The sequence below is a fragment of the Rhinoraja longicauda genome, chromosome 20, assembly GCF_053455715.1.
Source record: "Rhinoraja longicauda isolate Sanriku21f chromosome 20, sRhiLon1.1, whole genome shotgun sequence".
Classification (NCBI taxonomy): Eukaryota; Metazoa; Chordata; class Chondrichthyes; order Rajiformes; family Arhynchobatidae; genus Rhinoraja; species Rhinoraja longicauda.
Window position 1 is genome coordinate 24,775,113 of NC_135972.1, and position 21,944 is coordinate 24,797,056.

Below are 21,944 nucleotides of genomic sequence, written 5' to 3' on the forward strand. Positions count from 1 at the left end.
CAGAAGAATGTTGACGATAGACACAAAGTGCTGGAGTAACTCAGTGGGTCAGGCAGCATCTCTGGAGAAAAAGGATAGGTAACTTTTCGGGTCGAGACCCTTCTTCAGTCTGAAGCGTCCCCTCCTGAAACGTCACCCATCCTTTTTCTCCAGAGATGCTGTCTGACCCACTTAGTTATCCAGCATCTTGTGTCTATCTGTGGTATAAACCAGCATCTGCAGTTCCTGGTTTCTACATTCTCAGAAGAATATTGGACCTTTTTAAATCTTGATCAACGGATATAAAGCAGAAATAGGTTTAACTTCTTTAATAATAAATTGGTAGTGAACTCCACTTGCCCTTTGAAGCCACAGATGGCCAAGCAACTTTGAAGCTTGATGGAAGGATTTTCCTCGATCTTTAACTGGAAGATAATACCCTCTCAGATCCGACAGCTATTTCAACAAACTTATTCAGTAATATGCAGTCTTGGGTTCAGTTAACATGCCCTTCCTGAAAATAGTCGAGTACAAACAATTGGGGACTGGGACTAGAAGCACTACTGCGTTATGTAGGAACTGAAGATAATCCTCACCATCAGCTCCTAATTACAGCATACGATGTTAAGGTCAGGCAGGTGGTAAATAAAGTTAAATGTCGAGAACTGCGAGTGGATATATTTTGGTAGGAAAAATTGAGATAATGTAAAAAAAAAACAGGAATAGTTCTTGAAAAGTAGAGGGACCTGGGGTTTAGGGTGCACGAGTCACTGAAACTGGTAAGGCAGGTTGAAAAATCATTTAATTGGACATTCACGATTCTGGGATATGTCAAGAGGCTTCAAGTATAAAACATGCCACTCAATTCTCGCCACCTTGCCAAAGAGAGGATACAAAGGCTCTGGACTATGTCCACAGGAGATTACGAGAACGGTGCCTTTGACAAGGAACTACAGCTACGTGAATTGGAGAGGCTTGAACTGCTTTGTATGGGATAAAGGGGAGATCTGACTGAAGAGCATAAAATGATGAGAGTCTGGATGGAGAAGACAATTTTCTCTGCTGGAAGGTTGAGGACTAGAGATTATAGCAATGAAATAAAGGAATTAGTAGGGACATGAGGAATAATTATTTTACGCAACATGCGACTGAAATCTGGAATGCATTGTATGCAGATGTGAAAGAGGTAGGTTCCAGTATTGCCTTTAAGAGGGAGTTGAATATACAGTAAGAAAACATTTGCAAGGTTACGGTGAAAGGGCAGGAGTAGAAGTAGCGAGTTGTTTTGGTAAAGAGCAAAATGAGTTAACAGGGCTCTTTCTTTTCAATTGATAAAAAAATTATACATTTTCAATTAATGGGTAATCTTTCACTTACGTCAAGCCTTTCAAACTAGGTCACATTTACCAGCTAAAGTAGTACTTGTTGAAAGTTAGTAATGCAGAAAACAGCAGCCAAACTTTTCATAGTATGATCTGTTTAGATTTCGAAAGATAATGTTTGTGATAATGGCTACAGGACAACTATTAAAACTTATTCTATATTCTTTATAATAACACGTCATAAATCTTAAAAATATCTAAATGCATTTTAACTACTTTTCAACAGCCCCATGAGAAGCAAGATCAAAGTAATACAAAATGTTTTATACAAATTCACATTTTGACAAGTCACAATAGAGTCTGCAATTCTGGAACATACAAGTACATATTTCCTTCTTAACGTTACCTGTTCTGAGTTGAAATAGAATGCTCAAGGCCGTACTAGAGTCTACAGCAGGATTTAAACCAGAGACCTCTCTATCTTTGGATAAATACAACCAGAGGTGAAAAATGTAACCTTTCTCAGGAAAGCCCCAACAATAACACAATGGTCACGATCTTTCACAGTGAGAGGAATCACTAACGTCAGAACTTACATTTATATTAAGAAAATTGAATAACTCAGTGGGTCAGGCAACACCTCAGAGGGCTAGGCGGCGTTTCGGGTTGGGACCCTTTGGTAAACGTCACTTATCCATGTCCTCCAGATATTCTGCCTGCCCCGCCAAGTTACTCCAGCATCTGCAGTTCCTAATGTCTCCATTTTACTGACAATACTGTAAACATTGGAAATCAGAATTAAAGACAGAAAGTTCAGTAAATATTCAGCAACTCGGCGACATCTAGGGAGAGAAAAAGAGTAATTGTTTCAGAATGATAATGCTGCCTGACTTGTCGAGTAATTTCCATACTTTCAGTTTTTACACGTTTGGGAAAGAAAATCTGCCTTCTTAACTCGATCGTGAGTCTGTGACCCGAGACCCACAGTGTAGCTGACTCCCTGATGTCCTCTGACTATACAAGCCACTTACTAAGGATAGGCAAAAGCCACTAGTATTGCAAATGTTGCACGTCTCAATAAGTGAACAAGCATTTCACTGCACATTTATGTGTATGTGACAAATAAATTGACTATTGACTATTGAAGTTAAAAAAAAAGCACAACATTTTTATAGCCTGTTTCATGACTTCTAGTCACAGCTCAAAGCAAAATACCAGCTTAAAACAAGCACTGCGAGAACAGGAAAATCACAATGCAAAGTGTCAACATTTCAGTCATTGATTTCTTACTTTTGATTGTTATTTCATGATTCAAAAATTGTCAATGAAAACTTGACAGTCTTATCGTATAAACCAGACTACTTCAGAGATGGAGTCAGTCGCGCATTTACATCTTATTTATAGCGTCTCCACTTGAATCACTAGTTGCTGCAGGAAAGATAGATCTTATCAATCTTTGGAAGAACAATCTACCTTCACAGCAGCACATTCAAATGAAACATTGACAACACTGTGTGAAATACAAAGTGCTGGGGAAACTCAGTGGGTTCGGCAGTGCCTCAGGAGGACAATGATATGCATTGTTTTAGGTTGGGACACTTCTCTAAAGGGAATGTCCTACAGAGATTTTGCCCGACCTGCCAAGTTACTCCAGCATTTGTAATTCTTTGGGTGCCTATTTTACCAACAATACTGTCATCATTCCAACCGGAACAATGAAAACATCACTGCTTAATTGCCTTATATCGGACATGTCATAGGAACAGAATTAGGACATTCGGACCATCGAGTCTATTCTGCCATTCAATCATGACGGATCTATCTTTCCCTCTCAACCCCATTGTCCTGTACAAATTGCCTTGCATAAATCCCATGTATTGGGGAGTTCTTTAGATTTGCAGACATTTTATGAAGTCACATAGTTACTAATAATGAAAAAAAAAAAATTCTGTTCTGCAGCTTGCAATGTGCTAATATCAATTACTCTAGTACTGAATATTAATAAAGTGAAACTTCAGCCATGTAATTCTCCCCCCCTCAAGAATACAGCACAACTTATCAAATAAAGTGTCTGTATTTGTGTCAATGAAATGTCTTCAAGATAATAAATTATTCTATTCATATCAAATGTCATTTCAGTCTCTGAACAACTTCAGAATCAAGCAATTGGCATATTATTGGCTGGCTGCAACAGCTAGATGGCTAGAGAGGGAAACTGAATAAGCAACTTGAATCATGTACAACCTCCTGGAAATGTAGATTGTAATGCATTTGAGAAAGTGCAGATTGCTCAAACACATTCACAAACACTGAAAGCAGTGATTTTCAGTGGTGGTACAATTGTTTAAACTTTATACTGCTTTCACACAAGCTTGGAATAAAGGCAGCAAGAACTTCATTGAGATGTGGGGAATTACTTCAGTCTGGGGCTACAATGAAACTTCAAGTGTCATGCAGAAACTGTCATGTGTCTTTGATCTAGAGATTAAGAAACTGAATATGCAACAAAAAACTGCTGGAGGAAGCAGATTGGATCTAGATCCATTCAAGGGACATAAAAAAATATCTTAGATCTATCTTCCAGCGTGTGGATACAATAGAGACCCCACCCCTTTTTCATGCCAAACCATGGAAGGTTTACAATTTATCCCGAAATGTCAATACTCTTGTCGCCGCCACCAATGTTGCTCAACCCGATGAGTTCCCACATCAGTTTGTTTGTTGCTCCAGTTCCAAGCATTTGCAGACGTGTGTTTAAGATCTACAATACTAGTCGGCTCTGTTGGCAAAGTGGTGACAGGACCTCTCCCTCTTTCTGAATCAGATTGCCCACATTCCCTTCTCCCTCCCTCTCCTCAACCCTCTGCCTCCACTTCCCCTCTCTCTCGTCCCCCCTCTCCACTCCTCCCTCCCTCTCCCTCCACCACGCCTTCCTCTACCCCGCTTCTTCTGCCTTCCCTCCTTCCCCTTCTCTCCAGTCAGTGCAAAGACGTCCCTTCCAATCTGCTGCTCCTCAGCCACGGAGCCAGAGGCTCGGAGCCACTGCCCCCTGAAGCACCCGTGGCCGCGGCCTCCTCACCTCCTTGACAGGGGGGAATTTCTTCCTGCACTCCTGCGACAGGCTCCTCAGGTCGCTCTGCATGTTGTCCAGCAGCTTCTTCACGGCCTCGGGTGAGGAGGTGGCCATGGTGGCCGTGTATGTGCCCGGCACTCTCCCCCAGAGCGCGGCGCTCGGCTCCCGGGCAAGACACAGGCCTCCGCCCTCACTCCCACAACCCCCCGCGCCGCAGACACGTCACCCGCGCTTCCGTAAACACTGCCTGAGGGGATGTGACGTCCTTCCCGCCCCCTCCACGGCCCCACGTGACACGACGTGTTGGCGGCGGGCGGCGACTCTGCGGCGCCTCGCCGAGCTCGGAGCTCCCGGCAGCGCCCCCTCTCGCCGCGGAGGTCGCCCTGCAGCCACCCGCCCCCTACCGGCCTTTCGGGTTGGAGCACGCAGTCTTGGTGAAATGCACCACCGATTTTCCGGCATCACCAGTTCCAGAGCCTTTCCGGATTATCCGCTTTGCCAAACCTACAGAGGTCACTGCCTGCGAGAGGAGTCCAACAGTACCGGAACGGTCCGCCAACAAGCCTCTATACCGGCCCGCAAAATCGCCTATGGCATTGGATCTGCCGGTTTGGGCCGGGCCGGAGTTCCAGAGTCCCTGGCCGGCCACAGGGGGCAAACCTCTTGAAAACGACTTGAAACATCACCTTGAAACGAGCGTGAATAATATGCTGACTTCTCTCAGATGGGATTCCCTAGAGCTCTGCAGAATCGGGCTAAGACTTATTGCAATTTAAAAGGAGATTCACAAAATCACGCCATCAAATCTTCCGTCATCCCAGAGCACCAACTGCCATGAAACAAGAAGACAAAATACCGGTCCCTACATCATCAACTCGCTAAATTTCTATAACCTTTACTACCAATATTCCCTTTACCCAAGGACGAAAAGGGAATGGAATATGTTACCACCCAACACACGTGCCGCTCCCGATGTTAAGTCATTTAAAAAGGGGATTGAGCAACTAGATCTCCTCAACTTGGTCAAAAAGGCCCACTTCAAAATTTAATCACTACTCTACTCACTCCAACCTGCACGAGATAGCCACTTATGAGGTGTTTGCACAGTAATCAACCAGAACAGAACCTATTCCTTTTCTCCAGACATGCTGTCGGACCCGCTGTGTTATTCCAGCCTTTTGAACATACAAGAGATGGAAGGGTAGCAGGTTTCATTTAAATTTGCATATGGGCAGCACAGACATTGTGGGCCAAAGGGCCTGTTCCCGGGGGGGGTGGGGGCGCAAGAAGGAAGGGGGGCCATTGGCACTATATTGAATACTTTTTGTAACTTTGTCGGTTCACAATACATGACGACTCTACATACTTATGTATTGTATGCAAAACAAATAATTTAGCTACACCAAGTACATGTGACAATAAAGTATCAATCAACCAATCAATGAGGGGGGAGTTTCATTGAAGCCTACCGAATAATGAAAGGCCTAGATAGAGTGGATGTGGAGAAGATGTTTCCAGTAGTGGGAGAGTCCAGGACCACAGGGCGCAGCCTCTGAATAAAAGGATATATATTTTTTAGATTTAGAGATACAGCGCGGAAACAGGCCCTTTGGCCCACCGAGTCCGCGCCGCCCAGCGATCCCCGCACATTAACACTATCCTACACACACTAGGGACAATTTTTACATTTGCCAAGCCAATTAACCTACATACCTGCACGTCCTTTGGAGTGTGGGAGGAAACCGAAGATCTCGGAGAAAACCCAGATCTCCGGGTTTGGGAGAACGTACAAACTCCCAAAGTTTGTGGGAGAACGTACAAACTCCGTACAGACGGCGCCCGTACTCAGGATCGAACCCGAGTCTCCGGCGCTGCATTCGCTGTAAGGCAGCAACTTTACCGCTGCGCCACCGTGCCGCTGGATCTACTTCCTGCAACGACCTGCTTCTCGCCATCGACACCGGCGACTGTGCAATCCTGCTCCTTCTCGACCTCAGCGCAGCGTTCGATACAGTGGACCACACCATCCTTATTGACCGTCTCCGGTACGCGGTTGGCATTGATGGCACTGCCCTGAGCTGGTTCGCTTCGTACCTCAAAGATAGGAGTTTCGCCATCAACATAGGCAGTTATTCCTCTGCTCCAGCTAGCCTCTCCTGCGGAGTTCCACAAGGCTCCATCCTAGGCCCCATTCTCTTCTCTCTATACATGCTCCCCCTTGGCCAAATCATTCAAAGGCACGGCATTTCTTTCCACTGCTATGCCGATGACACTCAGCTTTACCTCCCCCTGAAACCCAACAACCAGTCAAATTTAAACAGCCTCTCACACTGCCTTGAGGACATAAAATGTTGGATGGCACAGAACTTCCTCCAATTAAATGAGAGCAAGTCTGAGGTCATCCTATTCGGCCCCCCCGACTCCATCAAATTGATAACAGGCAGTCTTGGAAGCCTATCCTGTCTAGTCAAACCGCATGTCAAAAACCTCGGCATGATATTTGACTCTGCATTAAAATTTGATAAGCAAGTCAACGCTGTGGTAAAAGCCAGCTTCTTCCAACTTCGAACCATAGCTAAAATCAAACCTTTCCTCCAATTCGACGACACAGAAAAAATAATTCACGCTTTCATTTCCTCCCGCCTAGACTACTGCAACTCCCTATACACTGGGATCAGCCAATCTTCCCTGTCCCGCCTGCAACTGGTCCAAAACGCCGCAGCGAGACTCCTGACGGGTACCCGTAAAAGGGACCACATCATCCCGATTCTGGCCTCTCTCCACTGGCTCCCTGTACGGTACAGAATCAACTTCAAGCTCCTCCTATTCACATATAAAGCCCTAAATGGACACTCCCCCCCCTACATCAAAAATCTTCTAACCCCCCTCTCTAACTCCAGGTCCCTCAGATCGGCCAACTTGGGGCTATTCACTATCCCGCGGTCTAGGCTTAAACTCAGGGGTGACCGCGCTTTTGCGGTTGCAGCTCCTAGATTGTGGAACAGCATCCCTCTCCCCATCAGAACTGCCCCCTCCATCGACTCCTTTAAGTCCAGGCTCAAAACATATTTCTACTCCCTAGCGTTTGAGGCTCATTGAGGAGGCGCTGTGAACTGTTTGCGTGCTACTGTATGTTTTCATTTTTTTTCTATTGGAACCTAATCAAATGTACAGCACTTTGGTCAACGTGGGTTGTTTTTAAATGTGCTATACAAATAAAATTGACTTGACTTGACTAGAATAGAGATGAGGAGGAATTTCTTTAGCCAGAGGGTTTGCGAATCTGTAGAATTAATTGCCACAAATTGCTGGGGAGGTCACGTCATTGGGTATATTTAAAGTGGAGATTTTATAGGTTCTTGATTAGTAAAGGCTTCAAAAGTTATGGGGAAAAGGCAGGAGAATGGGGTTGAGAGAGGAAAAATAGATCAACCATGATCGAATGGCGGAGCAGATGCAATGGGCTGAATGACCTAATTCTGCTTCTATGTTTTATGAACAGTGAGATAGATGTGGACACTGTTTAATAGGATGCCGACCTTCACGTTTGATTACTTTATTCGTATGTGGGTTATTACTATAAGTTCCATCAAATCTTTGGGACTAATATCCAAAGATCTCAAGAGGCATAAGCAGGACTGATATCTAGCCACAATTAATATGTACAAAAGGGAACAAATAGCTTGAGCAAAGTGGTGTGTTTTAGGTTTTGGTTTTAGAGATACAGCGTGGAAATAGGCCCTTCGACCAACTGAGCCCACTCCAACCAGGAATCACCCCTACACTAGTTCTATCACATTAGGGACAAATAGCAGAAGCCAATTAACCTACAAACCTGCATGTCTTTGGAATGTGGGAGGAAACCAGAGCAAACCCATGCAGTCACAGGGGGAACGTGAAAACTCCATACAGACAGCACCTGTAATCAGGATCGAACCCTTAAGCAATGTGTTTTGAGGAAAAACCGAAGGATTTTTAAAGCAGGGGAAATGTGGAAGGAATATAAACATGAAATTCCAGAGCATGGAATTACAGATGTATTCACAAAACAGTAATCCTTTGTATATCCAAACACATCTTTATTGTAAACGCAGGTACACAGCAGCTATTTATGTAATTGATTTACATTGAGTACATTGCTTTATCATATTTACTCATGAACCTCAAACGATTAAGAATCTGAGGACATCTTTGAGTTTCTTGGTAAAGTTCATTTGTCTAGGTATATACTGAAATTAAATCATTCACATTTATTGGACTGTGCATTAATACGTAGAACATTCTACATGAGCAGAAAGACATTTTAAAATACCAAAGAAACAAATGTGAAAAGGACAAAAAGGTGGCAAATTTGCTTTGAGATAATTATAATTGCAACAACAGAGTATAGGGGGGGGATTTATTTTCTGGTATGCGGCAAATTGACATCTACCTTTGCAGTGAGATAACCAATAGTCCCATATTGAAAGAATGTTTTCCAATAGCCAAATGACAAGACAGATTTGTTAATCAAGTGATCATGATATATGTCTATAATTTTTAATTAAGACGTGAACAGATTTGCAGCAAGCTCAAGCTATTTATAAAGCTACATTTCATTCAAGCAGCTGTCAAGTTTGTCTACAGCTGGGAGGCAAAATGGAGACCAGCCGATTGATTCAGAAAAAAAACTATGATCAGCCCATGTTTACAATCCTGACTTTCCATTTACTTTTAGTTTAGTTTAGTTTAGAGATACAGTGCGGAAACAAGCCCTTGGGCCCACTGAGTCCGCGCCGACCAGCAATCCCCGTACACTAGCACGATCCTATACACGAGGGACAATTCATAATTTTTACCGAAGCCAATTAATCTACAAACCTGTATGTCTTTGTGGTGTGTGGGAGGAAACTGGAGCACCTGCGAAAAACCCACACGATCACAGGGAGAACATACAAACTCCGTGCAAACAGCACCCACAGTCAGGATCGAACCCGGGTCTCTGGCGCTGTAAGGCAGCTGCACCAACGTTACTTCCCAACCTCTAGCCTCCTGCTTCTACCATGAAAGTCCTATTTATGCAAGCTCTAGGAACAGCACCTGCTTCCTCATTTGGCACTTTGTTGCCTTCCAGATTCATCACCAATTCTAACACATTTAGAGACACAGGGATCTGCAGATGCTGGAATCTTGAGGTAAACACTAAGTGCTGGTGGAACTCAGCGGGTCAGGCAGCTGTTGTGGGAATGGGCAGGTTGGGATACTTGATTCGATGGATTGGTCTGAAGAAGGGTCCCAACACCAAACAACCTCCATCAATTCCCTCCACAGATGCTGCCTGACCCGCTGAGTTCCTCCAGCACTTTGTTTTGCTAACAATGTTAAGACTTGATCGCTGCATTCATTTTCTCCAATAAAGGTATGATACAGCAGAGGTACCATGGGGGGGGGGGGGGGAATCTAGGCTGGTACATTTTGGAATAACCAGCAAGGTGGCCTGCACCTTTAACTCCAGCTGCCTTGCTTCCACACCCCAGGCCATACTTCCTGAACATCCATCCTTTGTTTGCAGATGTCTGACTTCCTTTGCTTTGTACTATTCATGTTTAATTATCTGCAACTTGCACATTCAGCCTTGTGCCTCTGCTTTCGTTTCCCACCTCTATATTTGCTAATCATGGTGTAACATTAACCCAGGTCCTTGGACTTTAACATTGAGACACAAGAGAATATAGATGCTGGAATCTTGAGCAATAAAAAAACAAACTGCTTGAGGAACTCAGCAGGGCAGGCAGTAGCTGTGAAAGGAAATGGACAGATGACATTTCGGGTCGGGACCCTTCTTCAAGACAACATGAGAGGCCCCATCCCAAGACATTGCCTGTCCACTCAGCTGCCTGACCCGCTGAGTTCTTCCAGCACTTTGTTTGTGGGTTCGGTGTTAATGCTGTTTCTCCCCTCAGTGAAGCTGCTGGTGAGACGGTTTCTGCTTTTTCTTTCCCAGCTGATAAGATTCCAGTATTTGTTTCTATACTTCTCTGAACAGCCAAGTAGCAAACCATTGAACAAAATATTTTCAAAATGCAATCACTTCTATTGCCTAGTGTGCTTTCAGAATCACCACAATAATATACCAGAAAACATTGTTCAGGGTATTGGGTACGAATGGGACAGCCCTTTCAGAGAGCTGGCATTAGTATGTATGGCCGAATGACTTCTTTGAACATATGATTCAACGAGTTGAGAGCCCAAATTGAAATCTTGTTCAAATATTTTAAATAGATTTAAACACTTATTTTTATACTGGCTGCAATCATTGAGGTACAAACTGATGTGTTATTGCTATATGTGTGTGAGACCCACAACACCACAACTTCAAATAGCCCTTGCTTTCCCTCTCTCTCCCTTCCCAGTTCTCCCACCAGTCTTACTCTCTCCGACTACATTCTATCTCTGTCCCGCCCACTCCCCTGACATCAGTCTGAAAAAGGGTTTCGACCCAAAATGTCAATCATTCCTTCTCTCCAGAGATGCTGTCTGTCCCGCTGAGTTACTCCAGCATTTTGTGTCTATCACCAGATCTGAAACATTTCTGATCCAGAGTACTTGATACACTACTTTGGATGCATGATTTGCAAGGCCAGGCAGCCGAGGACATATTACGATAGGAGCTTGCAAGCACGTGGACTTATTGGATGCACCATGCAGTTGGTGGTCTAGAATACACTGCTTGAAAAGGACGGAGAAGGCAGATTCTACAGCAACTTGGGAAACACAATTCTAGAATGCAGGAACAACTGGATATTTATGTCAAAATGGCAGCACAGTCAGAAGGACATAAAGTTCTGGAGTAACTCAGCAGGTCAAGCAGCATCTCCAGAGGACATGGACAGGCAACGTTTCTGATCGGACCTTTTCTTCAGACTAATTGTGGTCGGAAGAGGGGGGGGGGGTGTGGAGGAAGAAAGTTTGGAGAGAGGACGGGCAGGACAAAGTGTGGACACGGGTGAAAGTTTTTTTTGATAGACATGTTTGGAACAAAAGCCAGATATGGAAACAGAAGGTGTGAGACAGAAGAATTGAAAAGCACAGGGAAGCAGGCTGGATTGATTACCTGCTTCTCAGCTATGCAGCCGATTTTATTGTGTAGGAAGGAAACTGCAGATGCTGGTTTACACTTTTTAAACTGATTTTATTCCCAATCTTAGAACACAAAAACCTAAAAGATTGCAAGAAAAAATAATTGTCACTGCATAGTCCTCATCAATGTTTTGGGATAGGGTGCTTCTTCTGCAGAAAGACACCATGGAATCATATCTACATAGCTGATCAACACCAGTAGTTTCGCCAACAGAAATACATTCACACACTCCCACTACCATTAATGTTTTTGGCAGTGGAGAGAACAGAAAAGCCCGACTCCTTGTAAATACATTAGCTAGCATTTATGGTGGGAATATGAAAGGCTCCATGTACCTTGCTGGCCACTCCCAAGTTTGGAACCAACAATCTCACACCCACACATGCTAATTCAGTTCCATCCATCTGCATCAATTCTTGCAGCCAGTATTCTAAGCTACTTTCCTTCTGCAAATGGACACAGCTTGAACGATTTTGTATTTGCTGTCCTGCCCTGACGTAAGAAACCAAACAGTGGAGAGTCGGTGAATGGAGAAAGATGAGGAAGAATCTCTTTAGCCAGAGGGTGATGAATCTGTGGAATCCATTACCACAGACGGCTGTGGAGGCCAAGACATGAGGTACTTTTAAAGCGGAGATTGACAGGTTCTTGATTAGGGAGAGTGTCAAAGGTTTGGGGGGGGGGGAGAAGGCAGGAGAATGGGGTTGAGAATAGATCAGCCATGACTCGGTGGTCTGAATGGCCTAATTCTGCTCCTGTGCCTTATGGTCTGAGCGAAAGCAAACATCTTCCTTTTGGTGAAGCAGGGGGTGGTACATTCTCAGCGTCTACAGCTTGTCTGGTCATCAGGGCCACACATGGCAACGGAGAGCTACATTCCCTACTCTGAAGTCAAGACTGAACAGCATTCAGCTCCATTGCAGTTTTCCATTGTTCCTTTTGCCCAACAGAACAACTGAAAGATGCGCTGTGCATCTCTCTATTTGAGACCTTTGCTATCAATACGCTTGTGGAAGGTAGCGATTTCTAGTCTTAAAATTTATCCCTGGGCAGAGAATGACGCAATTTCTACTGAAATTAACTTTCTTCCTCTCCAGTCAGACGTCACACACTGCATACATATGAACCCAGCATAAGTCATACAGGCCATTTAGAGAGGACTCACACATTACCAAGACGTCAGCACTATTCATCAAACAGCTTTATCTTCCAGCACATCATTCTAAATAGGTTGTTTCTATTTTTATTGATATGTAAAGATTACAATCATTGCATATGCAAGGGTTATGCAATTTTATTTCAAAGTTCCCACAAATATTTCTTATTAATAACTTGCCCCTTGAGGACACATGAATTGATCAAATTGTTTTAACGCTAGATTTTTGAAACTTTGTAAACCTTCATTGAAAAACATTCGACATGACCACACTATACCTGGCCACCCAGCGGTGCAGTTTATCTCTCCACCTCTCCCGCAAAGTGCCAGTGCCTACTGAGTTAGGCAGTCTCTTTACAGAGCCATCAGTACTGAGCGTTGTGAATAAGGCGCAGTATAACTTTATTGTAGATTTATATAAATAAACGTGCAAGTCTCAAATGTAAAATTAAATGAAACTAAGTGCAGTCAAAATGTTTACCTCAAACATGCTGGAGGTTTGTGACTTTTATTTTACTAAAAAAAGAAAAAATCAAAAAGGCGAAGATACTGACTGTAAAACATCAAGAGAAATATCAGCACTAATATCCAGCAAAGCCATTCTTGACATACTCAACTCATCCTGCCCTTTCGTGTTTCTATGTCTTTTAGTTATAACATTTCAATAATAACTTACCAAGTGTACACTCACAGAGTGAACTTATTTATACACTACAACATTCAAATCCGTTTTTTAAAGTTTTTGTTTCCTTTTAAAAGTGAAGACCATCATTTTGTTTATGGTAATAGGACACAATAGCAAATGACTCGGGTAGAGGAGCAAATCTTTAGCATTATATAGCATCTGCCACTGGCAGTAACAAACCAAGAAAAAAAAATCATTTGAATTACGTTAAATGAAAAGCAGCAATTCACAAAAAAATTTGAAAATCCTCACTCTAGCTGTTGGCATCCTGGCCCCTTGAATACAGCCCCCCGTAAATTAAATGCAATGTACCTTGTAATATATACACACACTCACACACAAACTTGGTAACTGCAACATGCAAGTACATAATTTAATATGCAGATATGCAGTAAGGCTATGGTGAATTCCGAACAGGAATTAAAATAAAATCAATCCACTTGCTCACATTCTATCAAATTTTATATAATTTATACCTCTATTATTAAAGTTGTGTAGTTTTAATACACCATCTTCGACACAAAGATAGTTTGATTAGCCCCTTGCCCCTCCCTCCCCCCCACCGGTTGTACAAGTGTGCAAACTTTCAGTTTGCTGAACAAATGAAAAACCATCCAGCACATCAATTTCATTGTTGTGACATCCTATTTTTAACCCTGAGTACTGCAAGTTCTTTGCAGTTTAAAATAAAAGTTTTCTGTCACAGAACACCTGCAAAAACGATTTTCTAACGCTGCACCTCACAGCTATTCGGAGAGAGAGTTGAGCTCGAGAAATTTAGTGGGACCGCGGTTGATACTTTGAACGAATGCAGTCGTGATTTCGTGGTTCGGTGCAGAAATGCCAGTGCAGTCCTCAAAGGGTTAAAGTAGAGTTCAGAAACATCCACAGGCAGCGCGTGTTTCGAAAGCTCAGTCCGGATCAGCGGCTCGTAATGGAAGCTAACTGCTTAATGGGAAGTTTGAAGTCACTGCACACCATTTTCAAGTGGCAGCTCTGTCACTCGTGCTTAATCTCAATGGCCCTTTGCGATGATTGTTTAACCCACGTCAGACAGCAAACCTTGTCACAGAATGAGTGAAGCAGCCGTCCTTTCAGTTTAAGTGCTTACATTCTCTGTCGCTGAAGCAGGGCACATACATTGCACACTTTAGCTCACAGACACAAAACTTTTTTTAAAAATGGCAATTTTGGGGGGGGAAAACATTAGCCAGTATATTGTCAAAAACTATAGAGGAGGAGTGAAGATGGGAATCACTTAAATATTTCTGCATACTGTATATTGAGTGTAAAGAACCTGTATACATCAGTAAGACAAATAGATTTCATGGATCATATATTGCAGTTAGCATCTAATCGCATTTCTAACACATTTCAGCTTCAAGTAATTCACTTAAGTCTATTTTGACACAAAGTCCAAATTGGCTTCTCGCTCAAACTGATGCAGCACCTCCTTTCCAGATGATCTCACACTCCTAGTTTGTGGTTTGCTTCCAGCTTTTCAGTGTCTGTGCAGGAGTCTGCATTGGAGAGTTTTCACATGGCATTGTGCAGCTCAGTTTGTGTGCATGCAGTTTTCATTCTCTACATCATTCTCATTGCAGTCCTCATCACTGTCCCGAGCAGCACCTAAAGCAGCAGAAGTTTCCTCCTTGGCACTGTGATCATGTGCAAAATAGCCCATGCCACTGACTGTGTCTTGTCTCTGGTAGAAGAGTACGTAAGCCGCTTTGGACTGTTGAAAGAGGGTGATTTATTAATAGGCTGTCTATTCACACCAAATCAGTGACCACAACTTCATGGCTGTCCACAAGCACCAGTGCTAACGGTGTGAACATTACACTCTCCAATTTTATGTAACTACATAACCATCCCCCCCCTCCTCCCCTGTGTCCCACTGGGACTCACATCTATTTTTCTCCTCCTCCGCCCCTTCCTCTGAGGAAAGAGTGCTGGAGCAACTCAGCTGGTCAGGTAGCGTCTCTGGAGAACATGGATACATGATATTTCAGGTCTGGACCCTTCTTCAGATTGAAGTGTCCCAACCCGAAACATCACCTATCTATGTTCTCCAGGGATGCTGCCCGAGTCGCTGAGTGACTCCAGCATTTTGTCTATCCTTGGCAAACCAGCACCTGCAGTTCCTTGTTTTTCCCCTTCCACCTACATTCCATCCTCTAGCTTCATAATCCACAACTCCCTTATTCTTATCTCTAGCCTTTTCATCGCTGGCCTTTGTCCAACCATCTGTCTATCACAAACTCCCCTCAGCTGGACCAACCTATTACCTGCCAGGCTTTGTCCTGCCCATCCTTTTTCTAGCTTTCTTTCTTCCCCTACAGTAAGTCTGAAGAAGGGTCCCTACCCAAAATGCCACTTGTCCATGGTTTCCAAAGTTGCTGCCTGATCCGTTGAGGTACTCCAGCACTTTGTGTCTTCTTTTATAAACCAGCATCTGCAGTTCCTTGTTTCTTTAATGCCATTTGACTCTTGGAGGCATGGTGGCGCAGCGGTAGAGTTGGCGCCAGAGACTTGGGTTTGATCCCAACTACGGGTGCTATCTGTACAGAGTTTGTACGTTCTTTCCGTGACTGCGTGGGATTCCTCTGGGTGCTCCGGTTTCCTCCGCGAGATAACCACTTGAGGTGTTTGTGCAGTAATCAACCAGAACCTCCCACACTCCAAAGATGTACAGGTTTGTCGGTTAATTGGCTTTGTAAAAGATTGTAAATTGTCCCCAGTGTGCAGGAGTGTGCTAGAAGGGATCTCAAGGTATCTAACATTCCTTTCATGTTATGGACAAGCCAATCACAAACTCATTAACTGGATAATAAAGGAATACTGGGAGCAAAGAACAGGAACATTTGGCATAAAAATTTACAAAGGGAAGCAAATGCAGATGGCAGTTCACAAGGTGCAAAATTGAGTTTAGTTTTAAAGGTACAACTTGAAAACAGCCCAATGTGCAGGAAGGAACTGCAAATGCTGGTTCACACCGAAGATAGACACAAAACGTTGGAGTAACTCGGCGTTTCAGGCAGCATCTCTGGAGAAAAGTTGTCCTTTGCTGCCTGACCCACTGAGGTACTTCAACATTTTGTGTCAATCTTCGATGGGACCAGGCCCTTCAGCCCAGGCCAACTGTCGATCACCCATTCATACTAGTCTTCTATTATCCCACTTTTTCATCCACTCCCTACACATCAGGGGCAATTTTACAAAGGTCAATTAGCCGACAAACCAACATGTCTTTGCGGTAGAATTCCAGAGCACTCGGAGGAAACCCATGCCGTTAGAAACACCACACAGCCAGCAGCCGAGGTCTGCACTGAACCCAGTTCTTTGGCACTGTGAGGCAGGAGCTCTGCCAGTTGTGCCACTGTGCCACCCTTATAATTTGATGATGAAATACTGGCGATTGAATTACCACTCAAAAGAAGGGGTAATTTTTACCAGTGATGATTTACCATTAGTAGTGATGGTACTTTAACTTGGGTGGTAAGGGTCACAAGCTCAACACAATTCCTGACAACTGCATATTAAGTCTAGCCAACACCTCAATAATAAGGGATAGCCCTGCTGTTGGAGCTGCCATATTTTCAATGAAATGTTAAATCACAGCGAATGTGTGAATTCCATCATGTTATGAGGAGTGTGCCGGGATATCATATAGGTGTCCAGGGACAACAAATCCCAGGTATCCTGCCGTGCAGAAATGGATGTTGTCTATTTTGGCTTCTTCAACACCCCAGTTCATTTGAGTACTGACTACAAGAGGCATAGAAGTGTGAAAATGCACCCCTCCAGATTCAGGGACAGTTTCTTCCCAGCTGTTAACAGGCAACTGAAACATCCTATCACCAACTAGAGAGCAGTCCTGAGCTACCATCTACCTCATTGGAGACCCTCGGACTATCTTTGAATAGAGTTTACTAGACTTCATCTTGCACTAAACATTATTCCCTTTATCCTCTATTTGTACACGGCTGGATTGTAATAATGTATTGTCTTTCCGCTGACTGGATAGCACGCAACAAAAAGCTTTTCATTGTACCTCGGTACACCTGACAATAAACTAAACGAAATCCACTTCCATATTATTTCTTTGAGAATACCATAGGTTTTCACAAAGACATTGCTATGCAAACTTTATTTCTTTTAAATCTTTGCAAGTAGAAGTTTCAAAATTATGTGCATTGCTGGATTGAAAGTAAAAATAAACTTTTGCAAACATTCCAATATTCTCATCCTTGCATTATCTCAAAAAAATACAGTGGGTTCTTAATTGCATGAGGGGATAACTGCATTGAAGATACTTGCCACTATTTGGTCTTCTGTTGCAGATGAAACGCTGGTGTCATCAAAATAGTACCACTTGTTGTCATCTTTGTTCTTGGCAAAGGCTGTATCTACAAGATAAGAAGTGAGCACAATGACAGAAAATGCACGCTAGATATATCCTGCAAATGTTTTTCTGCATCTGCAGACTTTTAAACAAATCCCCAGAATGTTGAGAGTCGGAATCATAGAGTCATGCAGGACAGAAGAATGGATAACGGCCCAACTTATCCATACCGACCAAGTTGCCGAACCTAGCTAATTCCACTTGCCTGCTGCTGCCGCATATCCTTCCAAACCATTCCGATCCATGCATCTGTCCAAGTGTCTTTTAAATGTTGTAAATGTTCCCACCTTTACCACTTCCTCTGACAGCTCATTCCATACACGGACCACCCGCTGTATGAACCAGTTGCCCCTCGGTTCCTATTAAATCTTTCCCCTCTCACCCTTAAAGCTATGTCCTCTAGTTTACGGCTTCCCTACTGTGGGAAAAGACTGGGACTATTCACCTTATCTCTGCCCCTCATGATGTTATAAACTATGAGATCACCCTTCAGCTTTGAACACTTCAGGGAAATAAGACCAAGTCTATCCAGTCTCCCCATGGAACTAAAACCTAATAACCTCAAATCTTTTTTGTGCCATTTCCAGTTTAATGCCATTCTTCCTATAGCTGGGCAACCAGAAGTGTACACAGTACTCCAAATATACCAGTTACAACTGTAACTTGTTGGCCCAACCTCTGCAGTAAATACAGACTCACGAATGCATTAGCGTGTCAAACACCGCGTTTGCTATGTATATAGTCATAGAGCGTGGAAACAGGCCATTTGGCCAAACTTTCCCACGCCAGCCAACATGTCCCATCTACACTAGTCCCACCTGCCTGTTTTTGACCCATATCCCTCTAAACCTACCCGATCCATGTACCTGTCCACATGTTCCTTAAACATTGTTATAAAACATGCCTCAACCACCTCCTCCGGCAGCTCTTTCCATACACCCACCACTACTCTTTGTGTAAAAAAGTTACCCCTCAGGTTCCCGTTAAATCATTCCCCCTCACCTTAAACCCATGTCCTTTGGTTCTTGATATCTTTTTGCTTTTATTTAATTTGAGAAAGTCAATAAGGGTCAATGCATGAATATTTATTGTAATTGAAGTATAAACTATTTGTAATTTGATGTCCATGAACTTGGATGTTTTGAATGGTATTCATCACAAGTTTTTACTTAAAATATTTTAAAATGTTTTCCAAAGCAGGGAACTTGTAAAACAGAAGAGCGAATGTAAGAGAAACGCAGCTTTGAAGTAATGTTTAATGTCACATTTCTTCTTGTAAGGAGTTCTTGTTTAAAAAGAAAAAGGCAGTCGAGAAGTTGGAACTGCCAAAGAACACAATAATATTTAAACTAGCATCTGCAGTTCCTTCCTAAACACAATAGTATATTTCTTTAGTAGCCAAACATAGAGGCCAAATTATAAAGACTCAGTGGATGAAAAAAAATGTATTCACTGTACTAAATCAGCTAGGTCACTTTTGGTAGGTGGTGGTGTTTGAACAAGATTATGGATTACATGCAGAGAACCCCCAACATATAAACAGTTTAGTCTGCAATAATGGACTAGAGAGATGATTATTACTTTGGGCAGTAAAGAAGACCATATAAAAAGACTCATTCTGGTTGAATTGTGAGCAGCAATTTCTCAGCATGCCAGCTTCAGTCAATTATTTCCAAAAGAGTCTCAAAATTTACAACAATAAGACATCCAAGCAGAGATTCAACACGCAGTTTACTCTTATAACTTCACTGGGTTACTGTGGATGAGACTTCAGAGTTTCCTCCCTCCACTTACTCCTTCAATTAAGGGTCAGAATTAAACACATCCAGCATAGGATCCAGACATAACAGGAAATTGTGCACAGTTGATTTGCGAGTTTTGTGAATGAAATTAGATTTAACAGTTTAAAAAAATTAAATCACCATCACAATTGATTGGGAATACTTACAATGCCCTCCACCCATTCCACCATAGTGATTAGACACGGCAATCAAATTATATTCACAGCGGCCAGCATTTGGATTGATAAGAAAGTCTGACATATCTAAATTACTGATGAAAACAGACAGAATTAAAATTACAAACTTACTTGTACGCATGTCTAAAAATATTTCTTTATATCTAGCTAAACAAATCTTTTAACATTAGAAGAACAATCCTGGAATGGAATACTCCATCGGACATGTTCTGTCACTGTTTATCTCCGTCATAGAGGAAACAGTGATTTAAAAGTGATGTTCCTAGAATGCAGGAATACTTTGAGAGGTCTTGGGATTCTTAGACATATATCCATCAGATATATTAAATCTTTATGAATGTAAGAATCATATCTGTCAACGAACAAAATTTAATTATGTCACAAGATACTGCAGATAAGAGAACCTTGAGCAAAACACAAAGTGCTAGAGGAACTCAACTGGTCAGGCAATATCTGTGGAGGGAATGTACAGATGACGTTTTCAGTCTGAACCCAAAATGTTACCTGTCCATTTCTTTCACTGATGCCTCCTGACTTGCTGAGGTCCTCCAGATCTTTGTGCTTTGATCAATAAATGCTGTCTGGTTTCCATCACTGGAATAGACCAATTTAGCCCTAAAATCATTAGCAGCAGGCAGACTGGCTAAACTGATTTCCCTCTCTTCGGCACAAACGTCCATGTGCTTTGTTCATACCCTGCCAGAGTCTAGGACCTTGGTGACATGTATTTTCCAATTGGTTAAACTAATATCCATATTATACAAAAACTCTGGAACTTGGAAAAGCAGTTTGTCTAATGTGGGACTCAAATGAGTTTACGAAGGCTTGCACTTGACGCAGAGATTATTAACGTTATTAATATTATCAACATTATTCTCTTAGCAAATTAGTTTGGTTGGAAGCAGGCCCTTTGGCCCACTGAGTCCGCACCATCCAGTAATCACCCAAACACCAGGTCTATCCTATCCTACACACTAGGGCCAATTTTACGGAAGCCAATTAACCAACAAACCTGCATGTCTTGGGAATGTTTGTGGAAACTGTAGCACCCAGGGAAAATCCACATGGTCACAGGGCGAATGTGCAAACTTCGTACAGGCAGCACCCATTGACAGGATCAAACCCGGGTCTCTGGCATTGTAAGGCAGCAACTCTACCTCTGCTCCACTGTGCTGCCCAAAATCAGAGACAATCTGCGAATCAATGGCCAAGTTTGTCATTCTAGGACATACCTAATTGGAAAATCAACCAGTGTGTCCAGCTTATCTCGCCAGTATCGACTATAGGAAAACCGCTTCAAGTGGACCACTAAGACAGGGGGCAGTGACCACAGATCTAACTTTTTGGTGGCTTGCTGATGTTGCTTGCAGTTGGGACAATACCTGAAGAAAAACACATCAAGAGGCTTAAAATACTTGCTATTATTTCCATTTCATTTTATTTGTCAAACAGCAATCCCAGCAAAAGATCCAGAGGAAGAAATTTATAGTCATAGAATCATACAGGCCCATTGGCCCAATTTTCCCATGCCGACCAACATGCCCCATTTACATTAGTCCCATCTGCCTGTGTATAGTCCTTATCCTTCTAAACCTAAATTTAGCATCAGATGCCAGTGCTAAACATGTGTGAGATTCCGCTGTGCTTATGTCCACATCCGAATGGTTTTGAGGATGTCATGCTAGATCTAACCAGAAGAGGGTGCTCTTATAGGGATTTAGGGATCAAAGAGAGTGGGGGAGGCCAACTTGTCCAAAACTGACCTGCAATTGTACTACTGATGATGCAAACAGGTTTTTTTGAGCAAAGTATTCTGAATAGAGAACACGTTGATTGCCCTAAATATTACCTGCAGCAGCTACCTGTTCCATTTCACCTTCAATAAGCCTGTAGCAAGATCAGGTAAACAGAAAAAACCCACAGCCGGAGGATGTGGCAAACGAGGAAGGAGCAGCAAACATCACACAAAGGTTTTAAATAGTGAAGCATAACTCTTCACAAAGAGAAAATGTAACTGAAGCACAAATAGCAGCTTGTTGATCTACCACATTTACTGTCATAATTAGTTACAAACTACAAAGCTCTATTCTGATTTTCTTTTAGTAGTGGTTCCAATTAACAATGCACTTTATGGTAACCAATGCATAGAATGTACTGTGTAAGAAGGAACTACAGATGCTGGTTTAAACCGAAGATGGACACAAAAAGCTGGAGTAACTCAGCGGG

The 21,944-nt window shown here is 42.8% G+C and overlaps 2 protein-coding genes across 8 annotated transcripts in view; both read right to left on the bottom strand.

The window, feature by feature from the left end:
* The window catches only part of mon2 (MON2 homolog, regulator of endosome-to-Golgi trafficking), a 103,012-nt gene extending 98,422 nt beyond the window's left edge, over positions 1-4,590 (bottom strand). For 2 of the 3 annotated variants that reach the window (XM_078417264.1, XM_078417263.1), the window contains exon 1: positions 4,381-4,590. In XM_078417264.1, coding sequence (XP_078273390.1) covers positions 4,381-4,488 — 108 coding nt within the window. In that variant the 5' untranslated portion in view covers positions 4,489-4,590. Of the gene's footprint in view, positions 1-1,897; positions 1,961-4,380 lie in introns of those variants that run through there. The other variant, XM_078417265.1, reaches the window with a different exon arrangement.
* A 9,309-nt stretch (positions 4,591-13,899) lies between these two features.
* LOC144603670 (ubiquitin carboxyl-terminal hydrolase 15-like) overlaps positions 13,900-21,944 on the bottom strand; it is a 90,112-nt gene continuing 82,067 nt past the window's right edge. For all 5 annotated transcript variants that reach the window (XM_078417269.1, XM_078417268.1, XM_078417267.1 and 2 more), the window contains 4 exons: positions 20,951-21,100; positions 19,689-19,792; positions 17,656-17,744; positions 13,900-15,070 (listed from right to left, as the gene is read on the bottom strand). In XM_078417269.1, the coding sequence (XP_078273395.1) occupies positions 14,891-15,070; positions 17,656-17,744; positions 19,689-19,792; positions 20,951-21,100 (523 nt within the window). In that variant the 3' untranslated portion in view covers positions 13,900-14,890. The remainder of the gene's footprint in view (positions 15,071-17,655; positions 17,745-19,688; positions 19,793-20,950; positions 21,101-21,944) is intronic.